At 61.2% G+C, this 22,345-nt stretch overlaps 2 protein-coding genes across 15 annotated transcripts in view; one reads left to right on the top strand and one right to left on the bottom strand.

The window, feature by feature from the left end:
• The window catches only part of SEMA4D (semaphorin 4D), an 89,561-nt gene extending 70,186 nt beyond the window's left edge, over window positions 1-19,375 (top strand). For 5 of the 6 annotated variants that reach the window (XM_035701204.2, XM_025423582.3, XM_025423581.3 and 2 more), the window contains 8 exons: window positions 496-647; window positions 1,564-1,739; window positions 1,829-1,985; window positions 2,930-3,152; window positions 3,871-3,986; window positions 7,101-7,273; window positions 7,353-7,396; window positions 8,162-10,293. In XM_035701204.2, the coding sequence (XP_035557097.2) occupies window positions 496-647; window positions 1,564-1,739; window positions 1,829-1,985; window positions 2,930-3,152; window positions 3,871-3,986; window positions 7,101-7,273; window positions 7,353-7,396; window positions 8,162-9,069 (1,949 nt within the window). In that variant the 3' untranslated portion in view covers window positions 9,070-10,293. Of the gene's footprint in view, window positions 1-495; window positions 648-1,563; window positions 1,740-1,828; window positions 1,986-2,929; window positions 3,153-3,870; window positions 3,987-7,100; window positions 7,274-7,352; window positions 7,397-8,161; window positions 10,294-10,466; window positions 10,674-15,754; window positions 15,965-17,608; window positions 17,707-18,272 lie in introns of those variants that run through there. The other variant, XM_049093247.1, reaches the window with a different exon arrangement.
• A 903-nt stretch (window positions 19,376-20,278) lies between these two features.
• Window positions 20,279-22,345, bottom strand: part of SECISBP2 (SECIS binding protein 2) — a 47,349-nt gene continuing 45,282 nt past the window's right edge. For all 9 annotated transcript variants that reach the window (XM_025423592.3, XM_025423586.3, XM_025423591.3 and 6 more), the window contains 3 exons: window positions 21,899-22,053; window positions 21,457-21,652; window positions 20,279-21,107 (listed from right to left, as the gene is read on the bottom strand). In XM_025423592.3, the coding sequence (XP_025279377.1) occupies window positions 21,004-21,107; window positions 21,457-21,652; window positions 21,899-22,053 (455 nt within the window). In that variant the 3' untranslated portion in view covers window positions 20,279-21,003. The remainder of the gene's footprint in view (window positions 21,108-21,456; window positions 21,653-21,898; window positions 22,054-22,345) is intronic.

The following is a 22,345-nucleotide window of genomic DNA, read 5'->3' on the forward strand; positions in this document are numbered from 1 at the left end:
GGCTGGGTCTTTCCCCGCTCAGCTGGTGCTGCTTGGAGGCCACCCTCCCCACTACTTCCCTGAAAATGGACGTGGTCACTGTCCTTCGTGATATGAGAGCTTCACAGTCCCCGGTGACTCGGGCGGGGAGGCCATCTACCTCCAGATGATGCGGTTGCAGCAGATCCCGCAGCTGTTCACACGGGGCTCTCCCTGTGGGCTTGGCAGCTGCCTGTAACCCCGGGGTGCTCCTCGCTGCAGAGTGGGCTAGGGCAGGGGCTGTGTCATCGTTGGGTCTCCGGGGATGGGGGTCTGGCTCCCCGGGGACCCCAGGCTGCCCGCCACAGGGGGAAGCCCAGCCTGGGGTCACAGGCAGTATCTCTGGCACCTCTGCGGGCCAGGGAGGGCAGTGGGTGGCATCCCCACCCCTGTGACACACGCACCCTCTTGCATTGCTGCCGGTGGCACCGGGGCCCTGGGCATGTGGAGGGACAGCCATGTGTCTGCTGCTTGTAGAGCCAAGCTTCGTCTTTGCTGACGTGATCCGAGAACACCCAGATGGCGTGGACAGCGGGGATGACCGGGTCTACTTCTTCTTCACCGAGGTGTCTGTGGAGTATGAGTTTGTGTTCAAGCTGATGATCCCACGAGTGGCCAGGGTGTGCAAGGTGAGCACGCTCCCTGAGGTCCCCTTGGTGCCGACCCATGGCGCACGTGTGTCCAGGGGACTTGTGGGCTCCGGGCTTCCTCTAAAATGTCGACACCCCTCTGCTTCACCCTCCCACACCATGATGATCAGCCTGCCCGGGCAGCCTGGGGGTGTCCCTGTGAACCCCAGAAGCATAGGCACCCCCGTGCGTGAGCGGCCGCCCAGTCTCACCAAGCCTGCTTCTGACTCCCCTCCCTTAGGCCTCCCAAGTTACAGAAACTTAGTGGCTGGCCACCGTGTGAGCTAAATTCTGCTGGAATTGGGATTTCGGCATCCCAACATACAGGTGGCGGAGAGCGTGTGGGTTTCTGTGTCCAAAATGAGTAAGAATGCTTCGATTCCAGTCTCCTGCATCCAGATTCTCGTGTTTCAGGCTCTCCTGGGCGGGTCCCATCAGGCGTGTTTGTCATTGTCCCTTGGGGGCTGCTCACGAGAACATGTGTATGGGGGACCTGGCCAGAGCCTGCTGACATGACTGCATCCTCTGCGATGAGGACTGTCTTTTGGGGGAGTCCCCACGTGTTGGCCTGAGGCAGACGGGGCCTTGTCCATGGCCCGGGCTCTGCAGCTGCTCATGGGGTCCAGTAGCATGTGGCTGGTGAGGCATCTGCGTGATGCTGTGTGTGTGTGTGTGTGCGCGCGTGGCCCACCGGTCCCTCCAGCCGCGGCCAGGCAACGTCACCGAGAGGCTTGTCTGACCCGAGATCCCAGCTGGCGAGGAAGGGGCACAGTGGCCACATGGCGGTTCCGCGGCCTTCCTCAGCCGAGGCCTCAGGTGGTTCGAATGGCGCCACTGGGGGCCACTGACCACACTCGCTGGGCACCCGCTCACAGGGGCCTGCCCTTCCCCCACCACACGTGTCTTCCGGTTTCAGGGGGACCAGGGTGGCCTGCGGACCCTGCAGAAGAAGTGGACGTCTTTCCTCAAGGCCAGGCTGATCTGTTCCCGGCCAGACAACAACCTCGTCTTCAACGTGCTGCAGGACATCTTTGTCCTCAGGTCCCCAGACCTCAAGGAGCCCGTGTTCTACGGGGTCTTCACCCCACAGCTGTGAGTGCATGGGCAGCGGGGTGGGCAGGGGGGCAGCTTCTCTGCACTCCCACCAGCCAGGCCTGTCACGCCGTCCCCCTCCTCCGCAGGAACAACGTGGGGCTGTCGGCTGTGTGTGCCTACAACCTGTCCACGGCCGAGGCGGTCTTCTCCGGCGGGAAGTACATGCAGAGCGCCACGGTGGAGCAGTCCCACACCAAGTGGGTGCGCTACAACGGGGCCGTGCCCACGCCGCGGCCCGGGGCGGTGAGTGGGGCTGGGCTGCGGGAGGCCGGGGGCAGGTTGGTGGCAGCCGCCGTGCGTCCCCGGGCCAGGCCAGGGTGGGGGTGGCCCTGGAGGGGAAGAGGCATCCACGGGGGCTAGGAAGGTCAGCGAGCACACTCCTCCCCCCGTGCTGTCCTCAGTGGTGTGCAGGGCACGGGGTTGCAGGCTGAATGAGAAGGTCGCCCTGGCTGGCACAGGTCACTTAGTGGCATTAACGTCGTATGATAAAAAGAGTTCTGTCATTTTCTGCTCCCTGCACAGAAATACACAATTTCTTGGTTACGAGCTGTACCTCCTGCCCATTAACACGAGTCACATTTTTTTTTCCCCTAAAAGTATGAATTCTGTGTAGAAGTCCGTGTGGTCACAAGGCCCGTTTGGCTGCATGCGCTCAGCTTGTGGTTGGCGTGCAGGGCCGGGGCCTGGGCTCTCCCCCAGGACAGGGTCTCCTCCGGGGGGCACACGTCTGCCCACAATGGTCAGGTCCCTCAGTGCGCAAGTTACGAAGTAAGACCCGTCCACTCACACGCATGAGAAGCTAGAGTCCCTCACACGCTTGACCTTCACGCGCTTTGGAATGGGACTGTTTTTAGCAATTTTAGCCATGTTCTTGAGCTATCAAGCGATAAGTACTTAGATTCAATTTCAAAAGCTTGATACGCTTTTCTCGCTTATAAGTAGGTACAAACAGCTTCGTAGAGCGTGGATCTCGGGAATTCTGTCTCATGGATACAAATGTAGTTGCCTCCCCATCAGGCCGCAAAGGAAAAGGCACCTGCAGGGAACAGGCGCCTGTTTGTGCCCTTGTGCAAGAAACCCGCTGTGTAGTGGGTTTTGTGCCTCCTGAGGGCCTGCGTGGGGGGCGTGTGCAGAGCGTGTGCGGGCAGCCGTGCGCGGGGTGTTGACAGGCAGCTCCCTCCCTGCAGTGCATCAACCGTGAAGCGCGGGCCGCCAACTTCTCCAGCTCCCTCACTCTGCCGGACAAGACCTTACAGTTCATCAAAGACCACCCTCTCATGGACGGCTCCGTGACCCCGATAGACAACAGGCCCAGGCTGATCAAGAGAGACGTGAACTACACGCAGATCGTGGTGGACAGGACACGGGCCCTGGACGGCACCGTCTATGACGTCATGTTTGTCAGCACAGGTGGGTTCTGACCCCTGGTGAGGACACCGGCACCGCTGGCTTTTCCTTGGGGAGCCAGCGCCTGCCCCCCAGGCCCCAACTGCGTGCGTGGAAGCGTTCCCAAGTGGCCGCCCCAGCTGGCTGGCCTCAGGGCTGTGAGCACATCCAACCACCGGGGCGCTGGGTGAAAAGGCAGGTCCTGGGTCCCATCTGGGGAGTTGGGTCCCGTAGGTCGGGGCTAGCACTGAGGGAGTCTGGGTGGTCCGTGCGGGCCTCCCCGCTGGTTTGGGACCTGACCCTGAACAAGGGGTGGTGGCCAGGCTCCAAGGCTGCTGGTAGGGCACCATGGTTGGCCCTGGGAGCTTTCCAGCGGCTCTAATCATCACGGGAGAGGGCCCTGCCTTCACCTTCCCCGGGGCACCCACGGGCGGCATCCCAGAGGGCCACCTGTCCTTAATGGTGGCAGCACGTCACTGCATCGACGTCCACTGGAGCCAACTGTGGCCTGTTAGCGTATCATTGAGGGAACAGTAGAAACGCTCTGTGCCACTTGGTCCCCATTCCCCAGCGAGTGGTTTTCTCCTTTCCCACCTCCAAAGCGAGACGACCATCAGTCTCTAAGTGTCCTGTCGGGGGAGGGAGTTGATGGAAAGAACGGACCGCGGGCTGCCGTGGCCGACAGTACCAGCACGTCCTGTCCTCGCGGGTGTGGCCCTGACCCAGAGCTTTGCCCCTGCAGACCGGGGTGCCCTGCACAAAGCCGTCAGCTTCGAGCACGAGGCCCACATCATCGAGGAGACGCAGCTCTTCCCGGACTTTGAGCCGATCCAGACGCTGCTGCTGAATTCCCAGCAGGTAGAGTGGCCGGCGGGGGGCGGGCAGGCGGGGGGCACTCGTGTCCCTGGTCGCCGGGTGAACGCGGAGGCCAGTCGTCTGTCTGGTCCAGAGGAGCCGATCTCCAGCCTCTTACAGGAGGTCCTGGGAGGCCCAGGGTGTCGGATGGGGAGATGGAACTGTCAGCTCAGGAGGGCTGTGCCTCACGGAGTTGCCGGGGCACCCTGGGAGGTGAGGGGCACCGGCTCACAGAAACACCCCTGCGCCCTGAGCTGGGTAGGGTCGGCGCCTCGTCGGCAGGTGAGGGGTCCTTGCAACATACGTGTCGGGACAGAGGAGCCTGCTTTGAGCAGCAGTGATGATGCTGTGCGACCCCCGCCTCTCTGACGAGGCATCAACTGCATCGGGTTGGGGTCAGGGTCGAGGTCAGGATCGGGGTTGGGGTCGGGGTTCTGCTAAGCCCTCCCGTAAAAGCCAGGACTGAGTGCTCGAGGCTCCAGGGGCTACACGAGCGGCCCTGGGGCATCCACCGGCCTTTGCACCTGCCTGCACTCCGGCAGAGCTTTGTTTATGGAAACAGCTCAGGAGCTCGTTAACACCCAGATGTCGTGGAATGTTATTCTGACTTTTTCCTCAGCCGTTTCACAATGTGAAATCTATTATTAGTTGGCGGGTAGTGTAGAAACGGGGCGGACTTGCTGCGCAGGCCGAGCCCTGCCGTCACCGCTCACAGCTGGGGCGGGCCACGCGGATCCCAGCAGGCCAGGCCCAGGTCGGGGGACCACGTGAGCCTCCTCTGTAGCTGGGAGCATCCGACCCTGGGGGTGGCCCGGCCCCGCCATGTGACTGGCTGCAGGCCTCGCTCCTCCCTGTGGGGTCCCCACGCTGGGAGTCCCCCCGGGGCCAGAGCAGACACCGGAAGCCTGGCCGCGGGCCCATGCCCCTTGCTGCGCACCTGGCCTCTCTGCCTGGACCCGCAAAGCCTCGTTCCGGGGCACCGGGCTCAGCTGTCCCCAGTGTGTGGCATTGTTCACATGCTCAGCCTGCCTTGTGTGACCCTGACGCTCCCGAGCCTCTGTCTCCAGGGGTGGACGGAGCTTCACACCTGAGATGGTCCCATGGCCCCTCCACGCTTCCGCGCCGCCAGGGGAGGGGACGGTGAGCAGCGGCAAGAGGCACGGGCAGCCAGGTGGGGGGAGAAGGCAGCTGACTTCCCAGGGGCACGTGTGCAGACGTCACGCACGGGTCCCCTGCATTGTGAGCAGATGGACTTGGATCTGATGTCCAAGGGGACCTGCGAGGGGCCAGGCAGGACAGGGCCACGGCATGCACCCACTCAACAAACCTCACAAACATCAGGCATTGCCTGCTCAGGTTTTTTCTTTGCCTTTTTAAACACTTTCCATTTTGAAATATTGTCAGATCCACAGAGGTGGGGGATGATGTGCAGGGGCTCTGGCCACCCCCCGCACGGAGGAGCCCCGCTGGCACAGTGCCCACTGGCCCACAAACGTCCGCTCCAGTTCCGGGGCCTCACATGGCCTGGGACATCCCCATCTATCATCATTTCGGCGGCATGCTCAGCTTTGCGGAGGACCAAACACCCCGGGTTTCCTCGTGATTGGATGGGGTTGAGGGTTTGGGGACGTGACGTGAGCGAGGACAGTGCTGGCCAGCGAGGCCGGGCAGGGGTGAGGCCCCAGTGCCCATGGGCAGACATACTGTGAAGCCATGGACCTGCACTCCACCCCATGGTGACGGATGCTTGCTCGTGGGGAGACCTCAAGGCTGCTGGGTGTCAGTCCCTCCTGCCCACGGGCTTCTGCACCTGCCAATGGTCTCAGCCACCCCCCGCCACTGTTTGCCTGTTTCCTTCTCTCAGAATCTGTTACTCCGTGGCTCTGGGTCATGGAAGCCCAGCCCTGGGGACGGGGGTGCAGGGACATGAGCGCCCCATCCCCCCATGCCCACAGCCACACACTCAGGTCTGGTGTCAGCTGGGGCTTCCGGGCAGTCTGTGCCCTCCGGGGTCCCTCAAGGTTGCCTGCTCGGCCTTCCCAGGAACCCTCTCCTCTGCAAGCCACGTGACCCCAAGAGGGGTCTGGGGAGGCATCCTCAGTCCTTCCAGCAACCATGTGGCCTCCTCTGCCTGGGCCCCACCAACAGGGATGGGCTAGCCCCCAGGCCTGGCTCTCTCTGCCCCTTCTGACCAGAGGACAGTCTGCTGTGGAGGGGACTTCTTGGCTATACTCACACAGGGTGCGTCACAGGCCAGGAGCGCCAGCTGGACGCTGCTGTTAATTCCCTGTCTCCCCCCGGGGAAGGCTGCAACTCATTTGGGTCTGAAACACTGACTTCTGCTGGGTTCTGTTAACCCTGAGGTTAACCAGAAGATCTGTGTGGGGTCGGGGGAGACGGGCTCACCGGCGGAGGAGACCGTGGACACACATGCAGAATTGCAGCCCTGCAGCATGGCTGTGCCAGGAGGGGTCCCCGCTGTGTCCAGGGGAGCAATTAGCCACCTGGGGGGCCTGGCTCCCTGAGGGGCCAGCCGTCAGCCTCCCTGTCTGCGTGCTCCTCCCTCGCAAACCTGGCTGGTCCCTTAATCCTCGTGCTGGAGTTCTACATGTCCCCCACCACTCGCTGGCGCCTCCTTTCCTGGCCCCGCTGGATTCGGACACTACTGGGCTGTCCGTGCACAGCTGCTCAAGCCAGGCAGGCCTGGGATTGGGCTCCGAGTTGTACCCTTTGGCCTCTGTCCTGTCGCGGGGCCAGGAGTGTCCCACTGGAGGAGCCCCATCCACAAAGAGGAGCTGACCCCCAGCCCTAGTGGGGCAGACACGTCCACACTGGCACCCAGACGGGAGGGCTGGGGGGTTCTGGGGAGGCCTGTGACCAAGGCCCCGAGTGCCGAGTTAGCGAGGACTCTGCTGAAGAGCACGTGGCCTCTGCGGGCTTGAGGTGCTGCTGTTGGGATTGGCCTTGGAGTAGCCCGGCTGAGCTCCGGTTCTGGAAGCTCCTGGATGAGGGATCGCGGGAACGTGCTTGCCACAGCCGGCGAGGTGGAGAAGCACCTGCCACCAAGCGCATGAATGCCACCCCTCATGCGCCTGTCCCTCTGTCTCCCCCGTGCAGGGCAAGAGATTTGTGTACGCGGGTTCCAGCTCGGGTGTGGTGCAGGCCCCCGTGGCCTTCTGCGGGAAGCACGGGAGCTGCGAGGACTGCGTGCTGGCCCGCGACCCCTACTGCGCCTGGAGCCGTGCCGCCGAGGCCTGCGTGGACCTGCACCGGACAGACAGCCCCAGCAGGTACCGGGGGCGCGCGTGCCGGCCGCCCGCCCTGCCCGCGGGGAAGGCGCGTGAGTGACCGTGCCCGCTTGCCTTGCAGGACTTTGGTTCAGCAGATGAGCGGTGACACGTCCGTCTGCCCCAGTAAGTGGCCCCTCCTCGCTGTGCTGCTCGGGGGCGGCCGGGTCTCGTGATCGTGTCGTGGTGCTGTGCTGTTGTGGCATCTCGTACATTCTTTTTTCCTTTCTCTACTTGGAACAGAGGGCACGTATCCATGAGGATACAGAGGCCGACCCCGCCAGCCCCTCTGGTTGCAGCCACGTAGTGCGTTCACTGGAAGGTGCTCGGCGTCCAACCTGTGACATCCAGTCTTGAGACGCTCCTCTCTCCCGCTTAGCTTGGGGCTGCTGACACAACCCTGAGGGTCCCGGGAGGGGCAGCGGGAGGCGTCCTCGTCCCCTCGGCGATGCCCCTGCCGGCCGGGGGGTCAGGCACATCCCTTGGTCTCCTGGAAGGCAGCCGTGCCCTGGGCTGTCACGCTCCTGATGTGGACTCGACAGCGGGGCAGCCTCAGGAGGATGCTGGGCCACTGAGAGTCCACGGGCCCCGGAGCCGTTGGCAGGAGCGCGGTGTGTGACTCCGCGTGTCGCCGCACGGCCTCGCAGGGCACCAGATGGGATCTCTGTGCCCGGTTGCTCCCGAGTTCCTCATCCCCTGGGGCTGCCATCTGGGGCTCATCTCTGCTCTTCTGTCACGCATGTCTTTATCTCCTTAGTTGTTCTGGAAGATTCTGTGTTGCTCTAGTGGGTGAAACTCTTGTGTTCTCTTGTGCGTGTTGACCTATCTTTGAAAGAAGGGAAGTAGCGGGCCGGGTTGTTGACACTGTGCACGTTTATTTTGGTGTTCCAGATGAAACTAAAAGTTTCCGGGAGCATTTTTTCAAGCACGGCGGCACAGCAGAACTGAAATGCTCCCAAAAGTCGAACCTGGCCCGGGTGGTGTGGACGTTCCGGGACCGCGTACTCAAGGCCCAGACCCCCAAGTATGGCCTGGTGGGCAGGAGAGACTTGCTCATCTTCGACCTGTCAGAGGGAGACAGCGGGGTGTACCAGTGCCTGTCGGAGGAGAGAGTCAGGAACAGGACGGTCCTGCAGCTGCTGGCCAAGCACGTTCTGGAAGTCAGGGTGGTTCCTAGGACCCCGGCTGCCTCCACCCCACCAGCCGCCCGGACGGAAGGCGACAGGACCGTCCTCAGAGTGTCGACGGAGCCCACCCCGGGCCCCCCGCCCCAGACCCCGGCCATGCGGGGCCCCACGCCCAGCCCCGCGCCCACCGGCGGCACCTGCAAACCAAAGACCATCATCAACACGGTCCCTGAGGTCCACTCGGAGAAGACCATGTATCTCAAGTCCAGTGACAACCGCCTGCTCATGTTCCTCTTCCTCTTCTTCTTCGTGCTCTGCCTCGGCCTCTTTTCCTACAACTGCTACAAGGGCTACCTGCCCGGCCACTGCCTGAAGCTCCGCTCCGCCATGCTGCTGGGGAAGAAGCAGCCCGCGTCCGACTTCTCCGACTTTGAGCAGAGCGTGAAGGAGACGCTGGTGGAGCAGGGCAGCTTCTCGCAGCAGAACGGGGGGCAGCCCCGGCCGGCCCTGGACACCGGCTACGAGACGGAGCAGGACACCATGGCCAGCCGGGTGCCCACCGACAGGGAAGACTCGCAGAGGCTCGACGACCTGCCGGTCCGGGACAGGCCGTTTGACGTCAAGTGTGAGCTCAAGTATGCCGACTCGGACGCGGACGTGGACGCGGAGTGAGGCGCCCGCGCGTACAGGCCTCCACACACCGTCGGTGCTCGTCCGGCCCTGGGGCCACGTAGGGAGCCCGTGTCCATACACCTGTCTTCTGTGTCTTTTCTCTTGGGTCGAGCTTGTGATTTGGTTTCTCTTTGTCCTTTCGGAAAATGGTGAGCATTGTGCCCCGGCCTCCCAGGTGGGCCGCCGTCGGGGACCGGCTGTGGACACTCATGCCTGGAGCGCCCCCTCCTCCAAGCAGCCACTGAATGATCATTTCATTCCAGATTGGAAATGACGTGTTTGTTTATCAGATTGGTAACTTAGCGCCTGTTGTCCAGATTGGCACGTACCTTTTCTTCCCACAGGATTATTTTTGTAGGGTTTTACTTCTGTTGTGTTAGGTCGTTTATTTCTTAAATCAAGAAAGCGGATGTTTAAATATTGAGAAGATGTAGTACATCTTCCAGGTTCTGTTGTGAGGATAGGATACAGCTTACGTTGCTTACGATTCTCAGGGATAAACTTACTTTGGCTAAATGCATTCCTTCTGCTTTTAGAAACGTAGACAGAACCATCTCTTAAGCACATTTTTTTTTTTTTTATTCCTTGAAGGAAACCTCATTTTCAGAGAGATTTTCTTTCTATAATTTTCCCCCCGTTGTTTTAACTATTTCGAAGAAGAGAGGACAGCGGGAGGCTGGCCCAGAGCTGATGGGGGTGCAGGTCTTGCAAACGGAGGCCCATGGCCACTGCTCAAAACCTCCCGTGCAGACGGACAGACATCCACCAGGGCGTCTTCAGACATCCACATGGCTCCTATGACCATTGGCCTCTGTCCACAGCCACTGCCCGCGGGACGTCCCACCTGGCTGAAGAGGGCTGTCCACACATGCAAGCAAGCTGGACAGGCCCGTGTCCCAACAGTCCTTGGAGCCATGGGGTGGAGCCGCGTGGCCCAGTGCTGTCTCTCAAGGTGCGAACAGGCGAGATGGTTCAGCCTCGGTGACGTCAAGCCCGCCTGCTGCTTCCCACACGCCTGCAAGAGGCGGCTGTCTTTCCGTGGCAAAGAGCAATAAGCTGGACTTGTGTGTGCCCGCGTGGACGGTGTCATCTGCAGCATGCTAGGACTCGACCATTTTGGTGTAAACATTTGTGTTTTATAAGATTTACTTTGTTTTTATTTTTCTACTTTGAATTGTATACATTGGAAAAGTAACCTAATAAATGAGAAGCTTCTATCCTTCACGCGGGCGTGACTTGCCGAGTCTGGCGGCCAACACCCCCCCGCCCCCCCAGCGGGCGCTGACCTGCGCTGCCGGCCCTCCCTTCTCTGTGCTTTGCTTCCCTGCTCCGGGTGCAGTGGGATCCTCACGACCCCGCCTCAGTGGCCTCTCTCTTTTCTGTCCTCTGTCTCGCAGCCTCACCTCTGCCCTTCCCCCCTCCGGGGTCCTCCTCCCTGTCCTGTCGGGGCCCCGGCTCAGCTTCCTCTCCCCGAAGCCCCTGGCCGGCCTCGGCCTCGGGGCCTGACAGCAGCCTGCCGGTTGCCCTCCTGCCACCCTTCCTCAGCGACCAGGCACAGCACGTGCACGCCCTGGGGACCTTCCACCTCTTCTGCCAGGCCACAGGTGAGCGGGGTGCCTGTCGGGGCGGGGGGGGGGCATCGGTCTATCCACAGGGGGCCGCGCTCACCGCCATGGGCTGCACAGGCCACAGGTCCCATGGGGAACTCGGCTCTGCCTCCAGAGCCCCGAGGCCTTGCTCAGCTGGTCGCAGTACGTGGGACTGACTGACTGCCGACCCCTCGGGGCTCTGTCCGTGGGGGGCTCCGTCCTTGTGGGGCTCTGGAGCCGCCAGAAGGGGCGTCGTTCTCATGCGTCGAGCCGAGCGGCCCCGGGGCCTGGAGGTGCCTGCCCTGTGCTGGGAGAGGCCAAGACGGCCTCCTGCGGGGCCATGTCTTTGTGGTCTCCTGTGGCCTCCTGTGGTCCCCATGGTTTTCCATGGCCTCCGTGGTCTCCCTGGTCCCCGTGGTCTCCTGTGGCCGAGCGGCTGCCTGGAGGCTCCGTCCTCTGTGTCCCGAGGAGAGGGATAGAGCTGATGAGGAAGCAGCGTGCAGGTGGTTTCTTCTTGAGACTTTAAACTGTGAGGAGTGCTCCGGGTACGAGCCGGCTCCGGGAGCCTTTGCACGTCCCGTGTGGCCGTGGACTGGCCGCATGTCTCGTGGCCGCACGGGAAGCTGCCTGTGAGCAGGACGCTATGGAGACAGACCCATGGGGGCAGGTCTGTGCGGCCCCCGGCTCGCCTGCTCCACACCTGGACTTAGCCCGTACCGGGCCCCCCGTGTGGCTCCGGGCCTGGGCGAGTCCTCTTGGGGCCTCCCCGGACAGAATGGTGTCCCCGTTGCTGGGAGAGCGGGTGGTCAGTCACACAACCTGGCGAGGAACCCAAGGCCCCTTGCCGCAGGCGGCCATGAGACCAGGGGACACTTCTAAACGTGGCTTCTCTGGGAGGCGCTGTTAGCCAGTGTGTGCACTGTGATGGGGGGCAGGGGGACCCCGAGACCGGTGTCAGCCAGAGTGGGAAGCATACCAGGTTTCAACGGGGACCCAGTGCAGGTGTTCACTGCAGGGCTGCTGGCGGCCGGGGAGAAGGGGTGCGGGTCCCATCTGACGACAGCGGGAAGAGCCACACCCCCTCCCCTGCCGGGCTGCTGCCAAGAACCAGCAGCCAGAGGGACATTCTTCCCCAGACTTCCCGCCTCCTTAGTGGGACCTGACAGGAAGCTGGGGACCAAGGATGGGGAGGGGGCGGGTGGCCTCGCAGCCCGGGGTGGGAGAAGTGGGCAGCACGGAGGGGCAGCTGATAGAGCCGAGGGCCCACGGCACACTCCTTGCTCCTTGAGCGGTGGCCCATCTGGAACCTTCCATTGTACCACGGGGCCCCACGTGAGGCTGTGAGGCAGCCTGAGAAGAACGGGCCCTTCCCAGGGAGCCCGTGCATCCTATTCCACCCGAGAGGGAAGGCCGTGCGTCCTTGTCAGCTCGAGGTACCCGAGGGCCCAGGGCTTGCCCAGCGCAGCTCGGCACAGGCCACACGGAGCACAGCGGGCCCTCCTGTGGGCGGCTGGGTGTGGGGGCCGGGCCCCGAGGGAGGGCGGCTCCGTCGGGCAGCAGCAAGCCAGGGCAGGGGCCGCATCCCAGGGCGCCCACCCCACCCTCCAGAGCAGTCGCTGGAGGTGTCAGCCGCCGGAGCCAGGAGGCGCAGCCCTGGCCTCAGGGCCTGCCCCCAGCTCAGCCTCTCCCCCGAGCCCGTCCAGGAGCCAGTGCTGGTCGCATGCGCAGGTGGGCGTCCTTGTATGTGGGGTTTCAAATGACGGTGCCTCTGGCCACCCCTTCCCGGCACATGCCAGAACCAGTTTCTTCTCCAGCTGACACTCCAGCCGCAGCTCCTCCCGCAGCCCCTCCCTTTCCAGGTTTCCCTCCCAGTGTCCCCAAATGGCCTCAGGCCCGGGGGCCATGCAGACCTGGCTTTGGTAAACTGTGACTGGCGGCTGGGCCAGGTCACCTGCCTGTGCCGGGCGTGTCTCGCTGCTCCCCATCTTGCCCCATCTCCGGATTTTCCCCACGGGGTGTGTGTGTGCACTCACGTGTGCATGCATCTCTGGCCACAGCCGACTGCCAATCGTGCTCTGCAGCCATACCTCCATTCCCAGGCCCTGAGGCCTCAGGGTGCAGAGGAGGGCGTCTCCAAACTGCTGCTCACCTCCCAGGAGGTGACGGGGGGGGGGGGGGGGGACGGGGGGCGCACATCTGTAGTTAGGAAGGTGCTGGCAGGCAGAAGGGATCCTGAGCCCGAGACTGATGTCGGCACATGGCGGGGATGCTTTTCTGCAATAATGACCCCGAGCCCCCTGCCGTGGAGTGCAGCGGGATGAGCAGTCATTGGCAGCGGTACTCCGGCGTGTGTGCACAGGCAGGGAGAGCTGTGAACCACACCAACACGCCCACGTTCACAGACGTGCAGATCACGCATCTGCCCCCACAGGTGTGCGGACTAGAGCCCCAGGGCTTTGGTGCCCAAGTGGAGCCGTGTGCCCCGCGGGACCCCGCATCCCTGGCAGACTGTGCTCATCACTTCCACAGCTAGGAACGGGTCCTCTGTACGTGAGGGGACTCGGCTACTCATGGTTTTGGCGGTCTCCTAGGTTTTAACCACGATGTTGGAAATCAGAGCCCTTGAAGCCACTGGGGGCTGTGGGGGCCACAGAACGTCCCCTGCTCCCCCACAGTGGCTGTTGGTGCCAGCGTGTCTTGGGGGAAGGGGGGAGGGAGGGTGCTCCGGAAAGGCCAGGCTGGACTGTGCGCGTCGACTCGGGAGCTGGTCATTGTCTGGAAAGGCTGGGACCCCTCCAGGGTGGGCAAGGCGGCCGATCTGTCCCCTTGCAGCTGGCCTGATCCTTAGCATGTCTTTCTGTTGCGATCACCATAGGCTTTTACAGAGCAGTCCTTGCGTGTGGGACCGTCCCCCGCACCTGGCACCCTGTGAAGCTGGGCGCCTGGGCAGGCGACCCCCATGCTCCCACTTACCCACAACGTGGTCTGTGAAGCTCATTTTGCCACGTGCTTCCAGGGATTGGGACCTAGATATTCTCTAGATGTTCTGGGGGTCACTCTCTTCAGCTGACCACAGGGTGCTGGCTGCTTTGCGACAATGTGGGCACTGTGATGGGAAGGCTCTGATGGGGTGGAAGAGGCCCCCCTCCCCAGCTGGATCCTGATTTCCGTGCAGTTCTGGATCTGGCCATGCAGGACGACGTCCAACTCTGGGTGCAGCCAGTAACTGGCAGGAGGCCCCGGGCATGAGCTCGGAGATGGGCTGGCCCCAGGGTCAGAGGAGACCATATACAAGGGGATGCTTGGGGGAAGGCTTGACAAGCAGGGACACTAGTCACAGATGTGGCCCGAGGACTTGACCCCATCACACTGCCCTCCAACTCTGGGCTCTCAAGGCCCCCACTTCCAGAATCAGGTGTCCTCCCTCAGTGAGGCCACTGCTCTGACAGGCTCTGGTTTTGACACAAGGTAGAATCAGCACTGCACCCACCAGTCCCCTTCAGGCGTGGGGTGGGTTAGGGGCAGGGTGACCCCTGGCAGGTGCTGGAACCCAAGGCCTGGGGAGCCTTCCTGGGGCAGGAGGGCCTGGCCGGCTGTCTGGGCCTGAGTGGCAGTATGCAGGCCCTGCTAACAGGTTTTAACTGTCCCTTTGCCTCCCTGCTCTCCTCTGCATTCAGAAGGAGCCGGATAGCTTTCTAAAAAAGTAAGTAGAACGTAAGTACACCTTTAACATTTTCAGTGCTTTACTGTGGCTAAACGCACAGATTTCAGGCTGCTCAGAAGGTTTTCAGGACCGAGGGGCACATGGTGGTTTGTGTTCTGCCCATGCCCCCCTACAGCATGGGCACCCGGGCATTTTGCTCCTTCAGGTTCTGGCCATATGGCTCAGGTTCTGTCCCAGAGAGGGCTGTAAGAAACCTCCAGAAGCTCCCGTGGCCCATCCAGGTGGCACGTCACCATGGGGCAGTCAGGGGATGGGGGGAGCCCAGGCCCTTTGAAACAGACTTTAGTGTCTGTTCACAGACTGCCTCAACAAGAGTCCGTTTCCAAACTTGATTCGGCTGCTGGGCGGTGGTGTCACATGGCACTCGCAGCAGGTACAGGGAGGGTCAGTGCCCGGCGATGGGCAGCTGCAGGTGTATGCAGACATAGGCAGACCTGTGTGTGTGTTCATGCGTGTGCACACACATCTGTAGTGCAGATCCTCAGATGCATGCATATCTACATGTGATACACGGACAGAAACATCTTCGACTAGAGGACAAAATGCTTTGTGAAAATCAAATTACAGTAATAGAATAAAAACCCATACATCCTGCACAGAAAACAAGAGGACACTGACAAGGTGTCCACACCACCAGTGTGGCCACAGCGCTGTTGTGGGAAACACGTGCTCCCGCACACATGCGCTCCCTCTGCTGACCGCCCCCCGACGCCGCCGCAGCCTCTGCGGTTCCCAGGTTGGCAGGGCAACCAGGTAGACTCGCTGTGAGAAGCGTTCTCAAGCAGGGCTGGCTCTAGTCTGGGTCAGCTTGCAGCCCACCCCTGGGTGCCATCCATGTCTGGCACCCCTCCCCACCCCCTGGGAGCGCCCGCTGGCAGCCCCACCCCCTCAGCTTGGCCGGACCGCCTCCAGTTAGGTGCCGGGAGAGCAGGGGTGACCCCCTGGAGGCAGAGCCTCTGGTCACAGGTGGTGGCGGCAGGTCTAGGGCAGGAGATGAAGTTCCCAGGCTCAGACCCTCTGTGCAGAACGGACACCTGCCCCCAGGGCACGGCTCTCAGGTCCCCCATGGCAAAGGGGGCTAGGGGTGCCCAGCTGTGCAGATGTGCTTCTAAAAAGGTACCTAAGGTTTAAGAAGCAGGGAGTCCAGGGGGCAGTGAGGGCACACCTTTTCTCCAAGGACACTGAGGCTCACAGTGGGAATCACCCCAGGCCACCTCCAGGGACACAAGTGCCATCACTCTGAGTCCAGCTGGGACAATGCAGGTCCTTGCCCTGGGTAGCTCATACCACTCATCCCCACCGGGGGCCATGAACACGGGCCCTTAGTGAGAGTCCAGGGGACACCAGGTGGAAACAGTCTGTGTGTCCCCAGGTCCTGCAGACGTTCACTTTGTCTGGGAGAAGAATGGCCGTGAGCTGGAGACATGTGTCCCCACACAGACCCACGGGCTGCACGACGGCAGGACCCACGTGCTCAGCTGGCTGCGAGATGCCCTCCAAGAGAGCGCCGAGTACCGCTGCTCCGTGTTGTCTTCCGCGGGCAACAAGACCTCTGGAGTGCGGGTCACCGTCATGAGACATGGTAAAGAAGGAGCGCGCCGTGCATGGCCAGCCTCCCCGGCGTCCCGCCACTGCCACACGGCCCCCACACCCCGTGCCCACCGCATAGCCACCTGCCGGGTCTCACCCCGGGGTCTGTGAGGTCTTTGTTTGGAGAGCCCGTGTCCCCTGCTGTCTTCACACCGAAGGGCCGGGGTGTGCGCGTCTGGCCTGAAAGCCTTCCCGTCTCCCAGCCGCACTGCACACACTCACACCTCAGTGCCCCCAGGCCTGAGCCCATGCCACCAGGAGCTTTTCCTGAACATGTATTCATTCTGCTCTGCTCCACTTCATGTCCTGTGCTCTTTCTGGAACTATTTTCCCACACGTTGGACCCCCTGGTTTGGTATGGAGCAGGGAAGGGCCCTGGGGCTGTGCTTCCGCGTCCAGATGGCCTGTCCCGGTGCCCGAGTGTCTCCAGGAGGGGTTGCCTCGGTTTCCCCACTGCTGGCCCAGGATTCAGCCTTCTCACGCCTGCTCCCTTCCAGCTGGTGCCTCTGCTTTCAGCCCCCAGGTTTTGTGCTTCCTCTCTAGTCCTGGCCTGTCCTCAGGTTTGCACCTATACTTGGCAATGCTGAAAAGGCCACGTCCTTCTGGGGCAGGCTTGGGGAGAGAAAGATGCTGCAAATATTCGCTTCTACCCAGAACCCCTTTTCTTCCTGTTTCTGTGAAGCGCCCTGCCTGCTGCAGTGAGGACAAACGGAATCGTGACATGAATATGCCCCACAAACTGTGAGGGGTCATGCCGAAGTTGCGGGAATGGCACCGTCAGCCAACAGCCAAGGGGCCACAGGCAGTCTGGGGTGCACTACACTGCCCTGCTCCCTGGGCTATGCTCTGGCCCAGGGCCTCCCAGCTCAGAGCCCGTGAGCAGCAGGCCCCAGCTCTGGTTGTGGCCCTTCTACCGTCACACTACGGGCTGCCCAGGCATGCAGCGGGCAGAGATGCCAGCACAGCCAGGACGGCCAGAATCTGCCTGCCAGCCCGGCCTCCTGGAGATGCAGGGGTGCTAGAGAACGTAGGGGTTCTCTCGGACAGGAGCAAGACGTCCCCTTCTAGCCCCTCGGGGATTAGGACCCCTAAGGCGCCTCGGGAGCCCTTGCCCCGGCCCACTTCTGCTCCAGCAACAAGTTCCGCTTGGTGTCTCAGGGTTCAGGTCCCTGGCACCCACTTTTGAAATCAGCAGCCTGAACTCTGGGCCAGGTCAGTGACACAGTTCACACCTGTGTTTACAAACAAAATCCACGGCGGCCTGCTGCGCCATCTTGACAGCCCCCCAAGTAACTTGCTTTCAAACCCTAGATCAGGCTCCTACTTGCAGCAGGCTGCACAGAGCAGGCAACAGCTGGACATCAGCCTCCCTCAGGCCAGGCCTCAAAGGGGAGGCAGCACGCCCAACATGGGGAACTAGACAATTCAAGGGAGCAGAGGACAGAGCCAGCGTGACCTTGGGGACCAGCCGCTAACTGGAGCTGGCAGCCAGGGATGACCTGGGGAAGCCCCCCCAGCCAGGAAGGCAAGGCTGGGAGGTGTCAACACTCCTCGGAATGGCCTCAGTGGATGGTGCGTACCCAGGGTGCCATCAAGGCCTGCAAACCTGACACCTGGTGTCCCCTTTGTCTTGCAGAAGCGACCCACCAGGAGCAGTGGACCAGAGAGCTCGCCGCGTGGAGGGCTGTGGCCGGGGAGCATGACCGCATGATGCGCAGCTGGAGGAAGGCGTGGGTACGTGGCCGGGCTGGGGGTGGGCAAGGGCTGGTGGGCGTCCACTGCCTTGGGGTTTGGTTCGCTGAACAGTTCTTTCTGGAACCTGCAGCCTCAGAGCTGCAGGCAGAGCCCTGAGGAACATCAACAGAATGGGAGGGGGGCACTCACGGAGACAAGTCTGGGGGCCCCACTTGTGGGGAGGTGACTGCTGGGCCTGCAGGGAGCCCCATCCCAGCACCAAGGTGGGAGGACAGGCGTCCCCCGCCCTCACTGCTGCAGCCATCTGGGCAGCTACTAGGCCAGGAAGAAGCCCTACAGCTCAACCACCAGCCTTCAAATGTCCTGGGTTTTGCGGCCACCCAAGACCTCTCCCTGTTGCCAACACAGGCTAAGCGTTTCTGACTCATCCCTTCGAGCGTAGAACATGCAGGCCCCCCTCCCTGAAGGCCACCCCCTTGACCCCAAGGGGGAGCACATGGGGTATGACGCTTGAGGCCCCTTCCTACATCGAGGACAGTGAGGGAGAAGCAGGATGGGCCTTTCTTCTGCTGGGAATTCAAAGACGGGTTGCACTGTTGTTTCAGGAAAGCTGTGACAAGGACACCTTCTAGGCACCAGGAGGTGGTGCCCACCCCTAGCCACACCCCCTGACCCTGCCATGGCTCCAGGACAGCGAACAGTCACCTGGCCTGCTGAGAGGTGGCCCCAACTCAACCTCTGTGACACTAGCCAAAACGTTCTAAAAACTTAGGTGCTTACATGAGACAGAAGAGTCAGCCCGGCAGAAACAGGCCAGCAGGACAGTTAACTACCTATAGATTGCAGATATGTAGACAATGGTGTGCATGACGGCTCGTCTTCCAGAAACACCCGAGTGGATTCCTGTACAGCATGGCCACCCCTGGAGCCCCGCAGCAGCTCTACAGGTTCATGGCCACCCCCCACGCCTGCTGCCGCTCCCTCCTTCACACATGGCCACGGAGCTCCCAGTGCCAGGACAGGCCCAGCAACACCAGTGGCAATATCTGGCCTGATCTTTCAAGTGACAACAAGGTCTCCTGGAGCTTACAGAGACTGTAGGATTCATGGGCTTCCGAGCACATCTCAGAGTGTGAGGGCTGCTCTACGGGGCTCTGTGCGCACCCCGAGCTTATGTGCAGCGGTGCCACGGGGAGGGGGCCTGTGTCCTGGAGCTGCACCTGCAGGCACACTCTGTGTGTGGGACGTGAAAGCCTGATGCTGCACAGCCTGGACCCTGCAGACACTTTCTGCTGCTGGAATGGTTAGCAGAATGCCAGTCCACCAAGACACTACAACCTCTGTGCAACCCCAGCAAATAGATGACCACAGCCTGTGTCCAGACTCCTTCGTTCTGAGGCCGGGGACATCGGAGAGCACAGGCTCCTGAGGACACCAGCTTGGGGTGAGGTCTGCCTGGGATACCTGCCCACCTGGTTCCCAGGCCATCACACGTGGTGCCCCTGACAGAAGGGCTCAGAGGCCTGAGTCCTCCTTGGTGCTGCTTTCCAGAGCCCTGAGACTTGGCCTAAGTCGGGGGGCTCAGAGTACCTCATGCAGCACCACAATGAGATGTGTGCTTAGCCTAGCAGGGAGGGTTCTGGGGGGAACCCGTGCTTAGGAGTTTGGGGTCTCTGCTCTGTTGAAAAAATAAATAGAAATAAACACAGTGAGCTGAGTGTGTGGTTGGGAGGCCCGGCTCCATGTGCTTCCCGCAGCATTGGCCGCAACAGACCCCCATGTCAGCAGCAGGAGCCTCTGCCGTGAAAGGGACACTGCAGCTTGGCTAACCCCACAGGTCATAGGAGACGCTGGCCCCCTGCGGCTGACGCCGTGTTCACACCTCCCCACTCTGCTTCGGCTTCTCTGCCCCCAGATGAGCTCTGTGCAAGCCACGGGCCAGGGCTGGGGCGCTCAACAGAGGCCGGCATATCCTGCTCAGAGTTGTACATTTGATTTCCTCCTTTTAGGTTAACTCTGGAACCTTCCTTCTCCCATAATATCCAATTTTCAAACCTACAAAAGCAGACTTGGTCCCTACTGACACAGCAGGGGGAAAGCCCTCCCTCGTGCCCCTCCTCCCTACCCCACCGAGGGAGCAACCTGGGGGTGGGACTTGGCCTGGGTGACCACGTCACATGCCCCCCACTTACAGGCTCAGAGAGCAGAGAAGCAGGCACCTAGGGTCAGCAAGCATCCAGACGACAGGACATACCGGTGCTTCCACACCACGCCAGCCCTGGCGACACTACATGCCCTTTGTGACGTCACTTCAGTGCGCTCCTCACAGGACACTGGCCTGCCAGACGTGTAACACTTGACACGACCGACTTCCCCTCACACCACCCGCAAAGCCAACGCACTCTGCCGCCCTTCTGAGAAATGGCCAACAATAAAGCTCCATCCTGCCGTCGGCTCTGTGACGGCACAGGGGGCAGATGGGGCCGAGGCAAGGTCCCCTCAGCAAACCTCTCCCCAGGTTCCATCCTCTTCCCTTCAAGCAACAGCCCCTGAGGAGTGCGGACGAGGGCTGAGGAACCACCCATAAGCCTGAGCTCTGGCCACGGGGAGATCAAATCATTGCTCTTTATTCAAAATAAATAAGCCCTCTTACTTACAGCAAAGTATGAAAGCAAACTTCTATCCTGCTGGCCTCCAAGAGAGAAACCACATTCAAAGAATATGTTCATTTACAAAAAAGCCTATAGATTATCAAAACTGAAATTTAGGACTTCAATATACATTGCTTCTTTGAAAAATAAAGACAAAAAGGAATAATTCATGTCAAAAGGTCACAGGTTAGAGATCTGATTTTCCTTCTGAGTGAGGCTCATTTTAGCAGACATTCCAAGTACCCCCAAATCTTCCAGCCAAAGAACCAGGTCCCAAGAAAGCCCCCCACCCCAAAAGTGGCCCCACCACACCCGCCTGCTGGCTTCTCCACAGCTATGCTGGGTCCTTAGGCAAGAACACCAGCCCCAGGGCTGAGGCCCACAGCGGCTGCCACAAACTAACCCAGCTTGGCTCTTCCGCATCAGAGGGGGTTTCCTTCACAGCAGACTCAGGGCACCACACGTTGCACTCTTCCCAGACAACGTACGCTTACATCCAAAGCGGTGTCTCAGGGCAGGCAAGGCTCCTGCATCCATTCCAGGAGGCACACCCTGGACCCCCCTTCCCAGTTATCAGCCGCACAGAATAGAATACATCAGGTCAGTGAAAACCTGGGAAGAAAAAGGCCCCGGAGTCTGTCACAGCCCCCTCCTTACCCCACACAACACACACACAGAATTCTTCCTATAAGTTCAGGTTCATCATCTGAGAGGTTGAAGCCTCCAGTGAGTCTTCCAGCTCCAGGGCACAGCGACTGTACGCTTCCAGGTGTCTCCTCCAGATTTCAACTGGAAACAACAAAGTGGCACAGCTGAGGGACATACAGGGATAGTCGGGACAGTCTCAGCCCTATGTGGGCCTGGCAAGGACTCAGCCCAGCCGCCCCCAATCACAGCCACGCTCTGGGAGCAGTACCCATGAGCCCTTGGTGTTTGGTGGGTTTGACGGCCTCCCGCCAGGGACACCGCTGTCGTCTAGGCTACACTCTGCAGGTGCCATCTAACACGAGGTCTTGACACCAGCTCTTAAGACAACAGCCAGGACCAACCCGGCCTTCTGCAGGGGGCGCTGCCAGGAAGAGGCCATCCAGGCACTCCGTCCCTTCTGTCAGGTTATGCAGCCCTCCCCGGCACTCACTGTAATGGGGCTCTTCTTTCTCGGCTGTAGGAGCAGGGGGGCTGTCCTGCGTGGAGCAGCCAAGACCCTGCATGGGCGGGTTGGCCAGAGCTGGGGTCCCAGGCTCCCCAGCCAACTCCTGGCGCACATTCTCCAACATGGTCTTGTAGGCCTGCCGCGCAGCCATCGTCAGCTCGACCATCCTGTGGAACTGGTCCTGGGGCAGAGGTGAGAGCAGAGGTGACACCCCTGACCCACCGGGGACGCTGCCCTCTGGGGGGGAGCAGGGGGGCACCCAGTATGGAAGCTGCCTGCCCGAGGCACCTCTGGGACAGCAGTGAGCACAGAGCAGACTCAGGATCGCACCACCGCCCTCGGGCTCAGGGCTGCCCCATGGAAATGTGCCTACAAGCCCAGGCCTCTGCTCCACCCCCACCCCCAAAGAACTCCCCCCACCACTCACCTGGGCCCCATCGTAGCTGAAGATGCCCACCACACTGACAGGGACAGCCTTGTTCAAACTGCGCCCCAGAGCCTTGCGGTTGAGTGCAAACACAAAGGGAATGTTCTGCTCACAGGCGTAATCAATGATGGTGTGCAGCGTGTCATCCAGCCCACCTGGTCAGGGACAGCAGAACAGGGAAATGCATCAAATGCAGCGGGGTGGTGACACTGGCTGCAAAGGGCTTTTTACTACAGAAGGCAACACCCCCAGCTACTTCATTTACTCATGGGCCTGTGCCAGATGCCACCAGGACAAGCCTGCCACCGCAAGTGCATGGTTACTCTCAGCTGCAAGGAGGAAATCAACTCTCCGGGAGAAACGTCCCCAACATAATACACACTGCAACCCCAACACTCTTTCCTTGCATTCTTTCCATTTGCTAGAGATACAAAGAACTCCACTCAG

The sequence above is a fragment of the Canis lupus genome, chromosome 1 (assembly GCF_003254725.2).
Source record: "Canis lupus dingo isolate Sandy chromosome 1, ASM325472v2, whole genome shotgun sequence".
Classification (NCBI taxonomy): domain Eukaryota; kingdom Metazoa; phylum Chordata; class Mammalia; order Carnivora; family Canidae; genus Canis; species Canis lupus.